This window comes from Pyrgilauda ruficollis, unplaced genomic scaffold, assembly GCF_017590135.1.
Source record: "Pyrgilauda ruficollis isolate IOZ18807 unplaced genomic scaffold, ASM1759013v1 scaffold2, whole genome shotgun sequence".
Lineage (NCBI taxonomy): Eukaryota > Metazoa > Chordata > Aves > Passeriformes > Passeridae > Pyrgilauda > Pyrgilauda ruficollis.
Window position 1 is genome coordinate 1,980,119 of NW_024519206.1, and position 15,578 is coordinate 1,995,696.

The following is a 15,578-nucleotide window of genomic DNA, read 5'->3' on the forward strand; positions in this document are numbered from 1 at the left end:
CTAGATAGCATACACTGCCAGGTCATTTACAAACTGATACAAAGAGAGTTGTCCTGTGCAGAAATACAAATCTGTGTGTTTAAAAGGTGGCAATGAACATACTTGTTGGTAGTTTTGTGTTTATTTTTTCATCTGACATTTGTTTGAGACCAATCTAAAAGTAATAATCAACAGAATATGTGGGAAGAGAATTCAGCATGGATGGTCTCAGAAAAAATCTGTGTTCAAAGGAAGGAGACAAGGCTGGAAGGATGGCACCTAGAATTAGTTCTAGCCATCAAGAGCTGTATATAAGAAAGGGCCAGAGACAGAGATGCAAATCACACAGATTTTGCTTTACAGAGGACTGTCACAAAAGCTGCTGGTAAGCAGCCAGCTTCAGTGGAAGCCACTGATTTGTCATTCAGCTCTATTTCTTTTGAAATCTCACTCAGAATATTGAAATAAAAGCCAGAAGAGGCATGGGATCTTGGAAACAGTATTCCTGACTGTCCAAGGGAATGCTAAACTTAAGTAACTCATAAATAAAAACAATAGTGTTCTGGTTACAAGAAACTTACAGATGTAATTGATACATTTTTGCATTTAAACATTTGCAGAGAAATTGTTTAATCTCTGTTTTGGTGCTGCTGTTCCTCCTAACAGTTGTAGGAACCATAAATAAAGCATAATTTTTCTTTGGCCTGCAGTATAACAAATGTAAGGATTAATGTAAGAAATGCTTAAGAGCCTTGGTGAAACAGAGAAGAAACTTTGAAGTACTAATAAATAACTTTCTAGCACTGTATAATGAATAACAATAATTATTTTTACTGGATGTGGCTTTCAACATCAGGTAAAAAACAGTACTCTTCCCAAAATTATTTAAAACAGTAATGACTAAAAAGATTTTTCCAAGTGGTTACTAGTGCACTGTGGTTGTTTTCTTATAGTATATTTGGGAGAAAAGTACTTTTAGTGAAATAATCAGTTATTCAAGGTTGAATGCATCAGTATTGGCCTATTGTGTTGAAAACGAAATGATTCAATAATAGTACGAATTAAGTCATTGCAAATGAGTTTTAAATTACTGGATAACATGACTTGGCTCTTCTATATGTTGTTTTAACTCATGGCTTACCCATACTTCTCTTAATGCTCTTCAAATTCTTCTATTAATACTAATACTTCTCTTAAAGCTGTGAGCTTTAGGTTCATGCCTGCACTGGAGTTTGCAGCGTAACTTTCTTTCGCAAGCTGTACTTCCAAGGGCTGTCTACTTTATACAGTATATGTCAGTGTTTTGCTTTTGAAAATTGTTACTTTCACTGTCTTTGAGCATATTCAGACATGCTTTAGCCTCCAGCTGTCAGAACCAGTTTTATTAATTCATTTTACGCCAGTTTTTAATTTTTATTTTTCTACACATGGGTACATTTTTGTGTGGTTTTTTTATGCTTACAAATAGACCATAGAATCACAGAATGGTTTGTATTGGAAGAGACCTTAAAGATTACCTAGTTCCAGCAATGTGTATCTATATATAGCTAAAATATATATAGCATTTGTTTAGAGAGAGAAACTGTAAATATGGTGGTTTTCATGCCCCAAACATCAAAGATTTTATGTAAACCTGAAGAAATAGTTGTGTTGTTAGTTTCCCAAAGTGAGGACATGTCCCAGTTGCTTATTATCCAAGTTTCCAGCCTTGTGATCTTGAGTTTCTTGCTGGGTTTTTTTTGCAAATACAGATAGTAGTAGGTGTGAATGTTACAGCCCTTTCCTTTTTGTCACTTTTTCAACACTTTTATGATACTTTTGTCACCTCAAGTTTGGATTCTGCAAAGTGCTACAGATTGAAGCAAAATCTGGAAACTGCAACTAGAGTAAAGTCTGTCTGCCTTGTGGTTAAGTGATATTTCCCATAGCTAATGCATATTTTCACTCTATCAGTACGTTTCCAGGCAAAATTTAGCTTTTTATATCTCTGAAGTTGTGAGCCAAATTGCAGGGTTCTACAGAACTGCTCTGTGAAAGTCTCATGCACCAAATACCACTGTTAAAAATGGAGCCATATTGAGTAATGAATCTGTGGATGTTAAATGTATTATTTGCCCATTTTTGGATGCTAGTCATTTCTGAACTTTAAATCATGCAAGCGCCTCTATAGAATCTATCTCTTCCCCATCTTCTTCTCTCTCTCCTTCCCATTTCTCTCTTTTTGTCTTTGACTTTCCCACCTTCCTTCCCCTCCTTTCTTTCTGTCTCTAGTTTAATACTCTAAAGCTAATTCAAACAAACAAATGCACTTTGGATAGTGTTTGATACTGATTAGTCTTACCATTTCATGTAATTGGCTCTGAAGCATTTTGCCTGTGTAGCTAAATCCCTTCCCTCTGAAAACAAACAAGAAGCCTCAAGGAAACAAAATATGCTGTTACTTTTTTTGACAAGATCTTTAATCTCAAGTTTGGCATATTCATATTTCCTAACAAATGCCTCTATCATGTCAGCTGTCATGGAACGAAAGAGAGATTTCTCTAAGGAACACTTTTGCTGTCAAAATAGGGCAACATAGAGGAGACTGTTTTGTGTTTTCCTCTGAATACTTTGTTGCCATATATTTAAAAGAATGGTGTTTTAATAGTAAGTTTTATTTTAAATTCAAACCACTCAGACATTTTCAGGAGGAAGAAAGGACAGAAATCCAACTGACCAAACAGCTATCAAGACATTCTTCCATTGCAGGACCAGATCATTGTGCCTAGTTTTTAATACTGAAATACTTGTCCAGACTATGTTTAATAATATCTGAAAGGGAAATTCCTGTCTACCCTGTATAGCCTCTTCCTTTATTAATAAAATAGTTTCAGGATTATTCTTTCTCCTGAACAAAGCATAAGTGAACTCTGAGAGAGAGAAAGGTGGTATGTATTCAGGGACAACAGAAAGAGGAGATGTAGCTATAGCATAAGGCAATAACTGAGGTAAATAACGTTTTTTCTTTTTTTTTTTTTTTTTTTTCTCAGATTGGGTAAGCTTGTTAAGTTCTTCTCACCAGTGTTCACCAGGAACAATATTGTCTGATTTTCTGTGCAGGCAACAGCGGCTTTCTCGTGGCTGAGCTGCCTGAAAATGGTTGAAACTGGTTTTCATTCTTAGGGGTGTGGTCAGGGAGGGTGGAACCTGGTCCCCTGCACTAACTTAATGGGGTTCCAGAATAACTGGGTTTTTTTCATATTTTCAAACTATTTGGAGTCAGGGAGCAGCCTGGAGAGGAGACATCCTGCTTGTACAGGATTTATGTGTGAGGGGGTTTATGGGAGCAGTGCAGGCATTTTTGCAGTGACTTCTTGAATGCATGTGCCGTGCTTCAGATTTATCTTGGTATTACCTTTCTGGGAACCTGAGGGAACAATACCTGTTATTCCTCCCTTCACATGAAGTTCTTTTACCATTTCTGTCTCTCTGACCCCAGTCCCAGTCATTCAAAGAGGTAATCTTTCCTCTCTGTCATTGCCTACCATTTACTCTCCATTAAGAAAAAAAATTTTTAGTATACCTCAAAAGGCTAAAGCACATTTGGATGCACGAGGCTTGTGTGATTTGTCTCAGTTCTTCCATTTCAGATCTGCATTGTAACTTCTATAATCCTTGCTGGCAAGAAGCAGCAAGGGAGCTGTGTTGTCTCAGGTGTTGTTAGGATTCAGAGCTGTGATTCTAAGAATCAGCCTGTTGTTCCCCTTTCATTCCTAAGGTGATTCTTTTTGCTGGTAATATTGTCCACTTTGAACTGGCTCTGAAGTACTCAAGAGAGCACTTAAATTCTTGCCAGCTTCTACCACCTGTATGGGGGAGAGTTTGCATTTTGTTGTACTTCCATATTGAAAAAGTCAATAGTCATTCCTCAATGTGTGCAGTGCTGGAAGGAATAGTATTTATAATATTTTAAGAAGTAGTAAGTGCTGCATTTACATCTGACTAAAGATATGGCAAAGGAGAATGAATTTCTAACAAATTGCTCTGTCATTATCTATTTGAAAACTACCAAACACACTACTATTTAGGACAGAGCAGAAGAAATAAAGTACCTATTTCATCGATTTCGTGCCTTTCAAACATTTATCACAATGCAACACAGAATTGTAGAATAAACTTTTTCATACATTGGCAAAGTAATTGTATATGGTACTTAGTGATATTTCAATAATTCATCCAGATCTTGGCTCTTGACTTCTAAGAGAAATGGAGGAGAGCAGTCCAGTAGCACTGCTCTATTAAAGAGCATTTGTCACTAGCATGGGTGGTCTAAATCTTTGCAAGAAGGAAAGTTGTCATAATCCACCATTCCCACTTCAAGGAAATGAATGGAATCATGTGCTAATTAGTTTTCATCTGTTTCTTTCCCCCGTTGCAGAACTTTCCTTTTTGTTCGAGATGGTAACCCCAATAAAAGGAATGTGCACAATGAGACATCTATGCACTTGCTGTGTATGGGACCTCAGATCATGATCTCGGAGGGAGCTCTTCATCCTCGCCTGACACGACCCTCGGAAGATGACTGCAGGAGAGCTGATTGTCTGCAGATGATCCTGAAGTGGAAGGGAGCAAAGCTGGATGAGGGACAATATGAACGAGCAGCCATTGATGCTGTTGATAACAAAAAAAATACACCTTTGCACTATGCTGCTGCCTCAGGGATGAAAACCTGTGTTGAGGTAAAAGCTCATCTATAAGTTTATATATATTATGAGTAACTGAATGCACAATGTTTCACAAAGCTTTTTTTTCTCGTGGGGGAGGGAATCTGTTATGTTATACTGAATTAACTTTTAATTCTATTTTTCATTAATTGGAAAAATTGCAAAGATAAACAGCCCAAAAACACACTGTGGAGAAAGTGGGCAGTGGATTTCTTGGTTTTTTACAGCATCTGCAAGTTTAATGAATCCTTGGGAATTGTTAATGAGTGGTTCTTTGATAAGTAACATTTTGAATTAGGTCTTACAGACTACTCTGGACAAAGTCAGGGCTTGCTTCTCCTCTCATGTGTTTACTGACTTTTTTCTATTACCTAGTCACCTATGTAGTCTGAAATTTTAATTTCAGTCATTTATTAGCTTATATATTTTCGTGGGAGATGCAGTGACAGTAAGTTCCCTTTATTTTTGTGTTTTCTTCCTTGCAGCACTTTTATTCTTAGTAGCCATGTTACCTTTGTTGTTATGGTTTTAGTCAGGTCATTCACCAAAGCTTTTTTTTTGTTGTTTAATTGCAGAATTGTTTTCCACTGGTATTTCTTGATAGAGTTAGTTTGTTTATTTATCAGTTTGTTTGGGGTTTATTTAAAAAAAGGTATATAGCATCACCTTCTCTATGAATCTTGCATTATGTTTGCTGATTGTATTCCACCAAGTTTCCAGATATTGTCAGGAAATATTAAAGTTTGTAATTTCAATTCCCCAGCCTCAGATGTGCACCCCCTTGAACTGAATATTCTTCTTTACCTTCTGGTTTTTCATTAGTCCTTTCTATAGAAGTTCACATAGTGTGTTTTTATTTCCAATATCTAACCCTTCTTTTATTCTGTTAGTATACAGATCATCCTTAGTTTTTTGAGCTTCTAATGAATGAAAACTCAGCTTCGTGATGCCATTTTCTATGCTATTATTTAAGCTTCTGCCTCTCTGGTTCCCTGCCCAGTAGTGAGAGGAGTTAATAAGATGCTGCTGTTGGATGCTGATACTTAACCTCCAGTAACACAGCCTGAACCTTGCCCCTGTACCTTCTCCTTCTGCTGCCCTGAGTTGTTAAAAGCTCCACACCAGCAGTTTGTCTTCAACATGTGCTTAGAAATTATTTACATACGTACTGATTTTCACCAGGGAGGCAGGTCACCATGCAGTCTTTGCTAGCTGAAGTATACTCAGACCCAGCTACCTATATACATGGTAACTGAATTACATAGAGGTGTTGTCTGGCTCTTTCTTTCACCCAAAATAGGTCATGGTTATAAGATTGATTTAGAGCCTCTTGTGATGTGATTTATTTGTAAACAAATATCAGGCTGCCTCCTAGGTCTATGTTACTACTGCTTTTATGTTGATTGTCGAATTTTTATTCTTTCGGATTTGATAAAGAGACTAATTGCAAAGGACTGTATAGGTTGCTCGTGTTCTCTTGTTTCAGTGCCACTTATTTGATCCAACTTCCTGATAAACTCTGCCTATAGGCATTTCACTCGCAGGTGTTCTATCTATCCTTCCTCAGGATGAGACATTTGCTTTTAAATGTATTTTTATTTACATTATTTTTATACAATAGAGAATAAATGTGCATTTCATATGAGAAAATGGGAGATAGCAATTAGCACTGAAGGATCTTTGAAAAATGTTGGTGAAAAACACGTACATAAAATTATTTGACATAAGAAGAGTTGTTTCTGGTAGAGAAATGGTAAACAGAAGAAAACTTTAGTAACAAATTTCCAGCATATTTCAATATCTAGTATTTACAAACTTAACTTATTTACTTCAGATTTACAAGGCATTTGAGCAAGGAGTCTTCTGCCTGTTTCTGCCTTCATGTCCCTACATGGGGCTATACAGTGGTGTTAGAGATAGACACAACAGTTTAAAAAGTTTCAATTTCAAGAGCGTGAAGTTAATGGGCTCATGCAACAAAATCCAGGCAGATTGTAATGTCAGAAAGAATCGCAGCTGCTGCAGAGTGAATTGTGGCTCTGGAGCTGGGCTGCAGCTTTTAACTGCAGACCAAAGTCAATTTGTTTTAAACTCATCATAAAAGTTCATGGTTTGTGCTTCTTTACAAATTATTGTTCTCTTTCTCAGTGTCTGTAATATGATTCATTCACTAAATCCAGGTACTAGACTGCTAGTTCCCCATTTAATTATATAAACTGGGTTATGTTCTCTTGACAATACCTATTGTAATTGAGTAAATAATTTCTGACTCTAATATGCTTTCAGTTTGTCTTTGAAGGAGAATTGACAGTCTGATCCACATGGATTGCTGTTGGCCAGAGTTACGTAGTCCTAACTAGTCATGGTTTCTGCATTAGAAACACAATTTACATCCCCAAGTTCAAACTTCTTTATTTGCCCATAGGATAGAAGGCCTTGGATCTGAGATATCCTAAATTCTCCAGTCTGTGGTCTGTAGTCCTTCTAACTCCTTCAACAGGGACAGATTTATGAACAGGAACACCACATGTCTTCCCCAAGCCTGAAACTGAGATTGGTGAAGAAGTTTAACGATTACATCTTTATTCCTAGAAGTATTTGAGGATTAAAATTCTTAAAAAAAAAAAAAAAAAAAAAAAATTTTAAAAAAATTTTAAAAAATTAAAAAAAAAAGAGAGAGAGAGACAAAAAACTTATCCTAATCCTCAAGTTGCCCTCCCTCTCTCCAGAAACTGACGGTCTCTTAGAACCCCAGGAGTGCCTTTTTCCCATTTTTTTGCAGTGGTTACTCTCACTTCAGAGCAGCATTCCTTTTTATTGTCTCCTTCACTTTCCACCACTTTGCAGGAAAACCCCAGTTCTGTATCTTTGCCTATCCCCACCACACCCAAATAAGAAAAGGAAATTCCAAATATAGATCCTCTTGGGTGAAGTACCTGCAAGCTGACTTGTTCCAAGTTGATAGTCACATATGCAGTCTGATACTGCTCCATTCACACTCTTGATATTGCTCCATTCCATAACAAAAGTGTTAGACTTTTCCTCCAAGCAGAACAGCTGTGTGGAACCCATTGCTAAAGATAGTTTGGGTAAAATTATGTGCTTACTTCAAACTACTGAATAGACAATAATAACTTTCATGCTGAACAGATTTGGTTTTATGCATATGCATTCCACACTATCACAGTATATTTGGCATATTAAATGGTATTTTTACAATTGTTTAAATTGCTAATATGATTATTTAGATTATTAATCTCAATTAATCAAGCAACACAAGACTTTTTAACAGTGCTTCTAGAGAAATATGGCATCATTATTGAAAACTTGTTGCTTTGCGTATTCCTCATCTTTCAGATTTGATTTTGAGCTGCATAAGTCTATGGAATGTTCTTTCAAATATATTTATTATTCTTTTTCCTCAGAAGGTGTCTTAGTTGCCTCAGTTAAATTTCTCTTAGAGGTTAAAATGAACAGACAGAGTATGATACTCAGGTTAACAAAGTTTTGACAATGCTAAGAAGTTTAGATAGAACAAAGATTAACTGTTGGCTGTGTATCTTGGTAATTGTCCCAGTATCTGTATTTCTGCCTGATACTCTGCTATGAAGATCAAATATTCAATGACACTAATATCTTCTCAACTAAATCTTGTCATTGCACTGGTTTGTGGTATTTTTGGATTTGCTTTTTTTTTTTTTTTATTTTGGAAAATATGGGAAAGGTTTCCCAATCTGCAAGAATGAATCTAGGTTTGCAAAAGACATTCAGTATTCTGCAGTGAGAGATGAAGGAAATTTTCTCTTCTACTGAAGAAAAAATTAAGGCGTGTCTGATCATGATCTAAAAGGCGTATATGAAGAACAGATAATTTTAGAGAAGTTTGGGGGTTTTTATAAGTATAAAAATTAGAACCTGAGTTTTGAAATACCCTGGATAGTGTTGTTGCAGACATCATGCTCTGAAGGCAAGATAATGTTTATAGACTTATTTAGAAACAAGATGAATCATTTTAGTAATGATATAAAGGTGTCATAATAAATCAGCAGAGTGGTCCACTTGGGCCTTTAAAATCTGTGGCATATGCTGTCCTTGCTTCTATCAGGTCAGTTTATAGCAGGAGACCAAGTCAGCAAGTGAAGGAGAGCAGCACAAAGGTTTAATAGTTAGAGACTGCATCTTGGCAAGGTTACTGGCAAGAAACAAGGTTGGTGAAATGGCACAATACTGCACTGTATTAGAACTACTGGAGTTAGCGTTATTTCATTTCACTTCTTTCATGTCCTCAGAAACAAAGTAGAACTGCCAGTAATATTTTGTGCTCCTGGTGAACCAGTATCCTCTGATCTGTCCTACCCAAGGAATCCCTTATTTTCTGTCAGCACAAGTGTGCAAATGGTGGAGTTGTACCCATGTAGAAAGAATATTTAAAGGTGTTTTTAGCTCCATCTTGACACATGCTTGAGGGCCTCAGATCACTCAGTTTCTGTGGGGTACTGACCATATCAGTAAAGCAGAATTTTAGTCTTTAAAACCTAACTAATACATTGTGCAAAATTACCTTGTAATGTATTTCTTAGATTTTGTGGGTCTGTGGAATTACTATAATTATGTGTGAAAGCGAGCAGTAATTTATTTAATAACAATAGATAATCCTTGTTTCTAAAGACCATTATTATTATTATTATTGTAATAATTGTTCTGTTCTTGGTTGGGTTTTTTTTGTTGTTGTTGTTTTTTTCTTAACTCACTTGCCTTTTCTTTAGGGTGATATTAGAGTTGCTAATAAATAACTGCTTACTTTTCCATTTTACTTTTCAGCTTCTAGTAAAACATGGTGGAGATTTGTTTGCAGAAAATGAAAATAAAGATACCCCATGTGACTGTGCAGAGAAGCAGCACCACAAAGAGCTGGCTCTTAACCTGGAATCTCGAATGGTATTTTCACGTGATCCTGAAGCTGAAAGCATTGAAGCCGAGTATGCTGCTTTAGACAAAAAAGAGGTCAGAGGATACTTTAAATCTGAAGTATTTTGCACATTTATACTTGTAGCAGTTACATTGTGACACAAGTCTGCAAGTATTTCAGTAGGTACTGTACTCTGTACTTTGTATTTATAAACAGTTTTAGCACAGCTCTTTATAATTTTCAAGTTAAGCTCCGAGAACATAACAAATGCATTGTCAAAAGTAAACAGAAATTTTATTCATATCTAAATTATATGGACTGTCCTGTGGGCATTGAGGCTGGAAGAGATACAGTGAGGCCAGTAAGCTTGGAAGCAGTTTTTCTAAACCAAACATTATTTAATTTTTTTATTATTATTTCTTAAGATGCTTTTTTGTCTCTAAGACTAGGACAAAAGAAATTCTGAAAAGGAGAAGATCTGTGGAATAGAGTAGGGAAACTTTTCCTGGATCTTCCAGGACTTCCTGGGTTGAATGTTACAAAAATCACTCAAAACTGACTAGTGCAGGACTTCAACATAGTGCATTTGCTTTCTTGTTTTATAACATGATGCCTGAAGCTACTACATACCAGAGTTTGTATGAAAAACAGGTAATAACAAGTGGTGTTACTTCCAAGTAAACTTTTGAAAGAGAGAGACAATTCACTGACAAAAAAAATTGGCTTGAATTTTGTTGTGCCTTACAGGCAGCTGTGATTCCATAAAGATAAATCAGCCAAAAAGATTCTGAGTACAAGTTCCCTCCCCATTCATGATCAGATTTTAGTTAACTAAAAGTCTAAATAAGAATACATAGATAAATTATATTATTCAGTAAATATTACAAATTATTTCTGCTTAAATTAAAAGACAATAGATTTCTCTATGGTTACTCCCTTCAGAAATAACATGGCTTGGCCTTCTACTAGCTGGGCCCACTTTTGACCTAATGATATTTAAAAGAAAATACATGAGTAGGCTTAGATCACATTAACGTGCTCCCCTGAACATTAACATTAACTTGTTCCCCTGAAAAATGCCACTCATTGTCACTTGGAGAGTGAGCAAGTCCTTGTAGTGTCCATTTAATTTTTTGACCTTTTTCTTGGATAAATTAAAATATAAACAGCCTTAATTAGATAGTTTATTCCTAGACGAGACATTTAGAGATGAGGTTTAATATATTTAGTACGTTGAAATAGCAAATGTAATTAGCTCATTTTAATTTCTCTGAATATTTCCATGTAGAGGCACCCAAATTGTAAGAGGATAGTTTGAACTTACATTCTCTCTTGGCAGAAACGCTTCAAAAGTCTGCAGCAGTTTCTTGCCACAATTGCAGTTTACCACTCCTTTGGTTATGCAAGTAGAACTATTTGGAAGGTTATGTTTTCAGCTGGATCACAGCAATGTTTTGGCTTAAAAGAAAAAAAAAATTAAAGAGTGGTTATATGTAACCGTATCATTTAAGTTGAATCATTGTTATCATCATATTTATACCAGGGGTTTGCTGGCATATACATAGCACAGGTGAGAAGACAAGGAACTTAGAGATTTGGGTGGGACAAGACAAGAGCCACTTGAATAGGCTTTTCTGCAAGAGAAGATGTTGTCTCATGCCTGTTTAAGGTAGATGCTGAGCAAAACCAGCTGAAAGACTTGATACAAGGGACTGTACAGTTGTCCATTTCACATACCAGGGCAGCTTTCCCATGTGTTCTAAATGTTCACAAGCCAAAAAAATGCCAGCCTGGAACTTGGTACACCAATTGATGACCTTGGGGATTTACATAGAGCAGTTCTGTCTTCACATCCTCCCTGCTGAGTTTTCCTCCTTTCTTTATGACTTTCCAGTGGGATAATTTCTCTAACATCTTGTTTATCTCTAAGAGAGCAAGTGCTGGTACAAGGGAGATGCCAAGAGCATGTAGCCAGGAGAAGTTAATCTTTCAATCCTAGCCCTCAGAGTGGCTAAAACCAGTTGAAAAACCAGCCTTAGGAAGAGTTGCACTGGTCTGCAATCCAAATAACTGCATGTGCTCATCCTACAGGTCAGTGTACAAATGTCTGGCATGGGCAGTGACAGCTGCACTTACCACTGCCTGTGGTGATGCCTCTGTCGAAAGCACCAGAGCACAGCTGCTTCACCAAAATTGCCTCTCAAGGATGATCCTCTACTTTTTTCCTCTCAGTTTCATTTTTATATATTATTAAACACTGAGGCATGGACTGTACAAAATGCTTGTTTAGCATAGTATTCAGCTTGTAATTGTTGCCATTCAACATCCTTCCAAAACAGAAAATATTCATTCATGAATAATTAAAAAACTTTGAACACTAAGAAATGCATTTTTCAAAGGAACTGTATCTTTTGAATGAAGGTTACAGGAAAAGATAAAACGTTTGAAAACCATGAACAGGATTTCTTCCCAGGCAGAACAGCTAAATGGGCTTAACTCCAGTGTTTAAGATCTGCAGTTGTATCTGGAATGAGAGTACCCCCTATCTCCCCTTCAGAGCCTACCATGTTTACAGGAGAACACAATCCTTTTTTGCTTGATTCTTTGCTCTTACTTTGTTGAATAATCTCAAAAAAAATCTTTGATATGTAAAATCTAAATCTATCTTTTAAATCTAATTGAAGATACACTAAATAATATAACATGAAGTGATAGTTCTTAAACTGGTTTTATAGATTTTGTTTGTTCTTTTGCACAGTCTTTTACATTGCGATGTGTTGCAGCATGAGAGCATATTTGCCTTGGTGATGTATCCCTGGGAGTCCTCAGACTGAAAGAGTCCTTTCTTTCAATCAAATCATGTAATGTTTTCAATTTACATAAGAAACACCTGGGAATGAGCAGTACCTCAGAGCAGATCATCCAGAACAGTTTTGGCTCTTGGTCAGACGCAGTGAATTACCTTATGCAATAGCAAAATATATAATTTCTTCATTTCTTTTACATATGTTCCACTGAATACTGAAGAAATACACTGCTAGTGAGTGTATCACAGATTTACTGAGTGTATAAAATTGGAATTATTTTTTTCAGTTCCTGAATTGATGTCATATAAATATGTAAGTAATATAAATACCTATAGTACAAAGAGTTATCTGAAATTATTCGAATTTATTTTGTCTCTACAGGTAGAGAATGGTTTATGAAGTGAAAGGAGAGAAAGGGACTACATTTACTTAAGATATATGTAGTCTCAATATACATATAGTGCATATCATTTTACTTGAATTAGTTAAATGGAGTATAAATAATTTTTTAATATATTACTCCATTAACTGCAGAACTCCATCCACTCAGAAAGAAGGATGTTTACATGAAGTATTTTGTCACCATTTAATTAGATAGTCGTCACTGTAGCAAAGAGGTGCTTTGCCCCTGTCTATTCTAATGGTGCTTTAAAAGTGAAGAAAGTAATAATAAAAAGTGAAGAAAATTTGAAATGAAGTGTTAAAATAATCAGCTTACATACTAAAAGTACTTTCAGGAGAAAAAAAAAAGTATAATAAATGTTAGTAATAAGAATTGGAGAAGAAAAGAATTTCAAAGAAGGGCTTTTGAAAATATAGAAGTGTTGGAATCTGTAGTGAGAAACTCAGCAATGCACTAAAGTAGTAACTCTTATAGTATATTTCAAAATCGTTATATAGTTAAATGATGCTAAAATTGAACAAGGTCTTTTTCACAGCAAATGCCAATAAAGAGTTCCTCCATAAATGACCATTAAAGAAGGTCGCCAAGCATCATAAACTGTAATCAAAATCCTTTACATGCATGCAATCCTTTATAGCCTTGCAGAGATAAGTCATTAGTGTTCAAAGTAGTTAAAAACAAACCTCTGTGATATTACATCCTGAATGTACATCCTTATAACTAAAGACTGTATCTTCTCAAATCTCTACAAGAATGTCTTGTACATATTAAAGCTTTAAGGTTCCCATTGTATAAAGTCTTCACTTTGGAATTTCCAGATTAACCTCCTTAATAGTGCCAGTCTAAAATTTATTTTCTTTCAGCTTCTTCTGTGGGCTCATATGTTATTTTATGAAACAAATGTTTGATATTTCAAACACATTCTTAGGGAATATTTCCCTCATTACTTAAAAAGATAAAATTAAGATTCTTAAAAACTGAAGATCCAAAACTCCCTGCTGGGTTGTGTGGAATGCTCCAGCTGAGGTAATATAGTAGTCTGTTACTCAGGGGGAGATACTTGACAGCTTTTGACCTAGAACCAATCAGTTAAATATCATTCTGAACATATCTGCATTTCAGGATAAAATACCAGGTCCTAAAATATATGTTATATGCTTATATGCTAATGCTTATATGTTGCAAGTTTAACAGAAAAGATTTTTTCTTATGTGTACAGTCTTGAAGAGTTGAGTACGGTTGTGCTGACACAGCTGATTGCTTTACAATTGCAATTCAACATGGAGTTCAGATTCAGTCATGACCATTCTGCTTCTATTTTTTTGCTGTACATGCAGCACAATTATAATCATTCTGGCACACAGTTGTTTCTATCCCCGTCTCTCTGAAATGTTTTTGAAAAATTATCTCTTTTGTAATAAGTTAAGAAGGTCAGTCAAATTCCAGCATGCTGTTAATCCAAGTGGCCCAGATTTATTTCAGTGCAAGCCATTAACGTTCAGATTGTCCTTTACTGAGTCATGCATGATCAGCACTGGAAGGACACAGAGAAACTGGCTGAACTTGAGCAATCAAGATCTAGGTCAGGACACTCACAGGTCATTTCTCTTCTGCTTTGCTTGCTTTGCCGACAAGAGCAGAGACCCAATGCAGGTCTGTGGAGCATTACCCTTGCTGATGACAAAATTTCTAGCATGGAGAAACACCTGTTTATTTCACTGATTAGCTAACAGGAGACGTCTTTGTGTGAGTCAGTCATAAGCTTTAGATGCATTGTGGAGTTAATTATGATTATGGAGTTAATTATGTCTGGAATACAGGAAGCGAGTTACATTTTTAGAGTAGGTGTCTCAAAAGAACAAAATCATTTCAAAACCTAGGGTATCCATTCTGCCCATCACTTCTGCCTTCTGCTTGTTATGCTTAAAGGGGACAGCAGACTTTTACTTCGATTGTAACCTTTCGAGGACAGAACCAGTCTTTTGCTTTCTGGCTATGTATGCATGCATACATTTCTCTCCTTATAATCTAGCACTGGTGAGTCCTGGACTATGGTATACATAAAACCAAAATATAGACAGTAAATAATAATACATAGTCTTAACTGTCATTATCTGTCACTACTGTTGCTGTGTCCATCCGTCTCCAATTGCTGGAGACAATTGCCACTTGGTGCCCGGGTTCCTGATTAGTTCTGAGCACGTAACACTTTATGTCAAATGCTTTAAATATTTTGTTAGCTACCCTTTAAATAAATAAAACCAGTTCATGTAAGAATAGTGGTTTTTACATATCCTTTCTGTATCCATTCTCTTTACAGACCTCCCACTTTTTTTTTTTCCTCTTTCTACCTATGGGGCATTTTCTCTATGCAATACTAACAAATACATTATTTACTGTGATAGTCTTCCTTTCTTAGTTTTAAAAATTAGTCTGCAAACATATGTGTGTATCTCTGCTCTCTTGGTTGGAACTAATTCAGAATCCTAAAATTACTTCTTTTTGTCTTTCTGATTTGACCTTTTTTAATGCTGTAATAATGGGATGGATCTCCAGACCAGGAAGGCAGCTGGATGATCTGCTCTCTGTAGGGCTGTGAGAGTTGGCCACTGTTTCTCAAAAAGAGTTTTGATATCTCCATGTACAGTATATCCCCAACCTTGGAGATAGCCAAAGCCATCTGGGCGTTGTCCTGGGCAGCTGGCTCTAAGTGACCCTGATTGAGGAGGAAGGCTGGAGCAGATGACATTTGGAGGTCCCTTCCAACCTCAACCCTC

The 15,578-nt window shown here is 36.1% G+C and overlaps 1 protein-coding gene across 6 annotated transcripts in view; it reads left to right on the top strand.

Annotated features, from left to right (window-relative positions):
• ANKIB1 (ankyrin repeat and IBR domain containing 1) overlaps positions 1 to 15,578 on the top strand; it is an 85,280-nt gene that overhangs the window by 41,243 nt on the left and 28,459 nt on the right. For all 6 annotated transcript variants that reach the window (XM_041466674.1, XM_041466673.1, XM_041466669.1 and 3 more), the window contains exons 3-4: positions 4,397 to 4,697; positions 9,504 to 9,686. In XM_041466674.1, the coding sequence (XP_041322608.1) occupies positions 4,397 to 4,697; positions 9,504 to 9,686 (484 nt within the window). The remainder of the gene's footprint in view (positions 1 to 4,396; positions 4,698 to 9,503; positions 9,687 to 15,578) is intronic.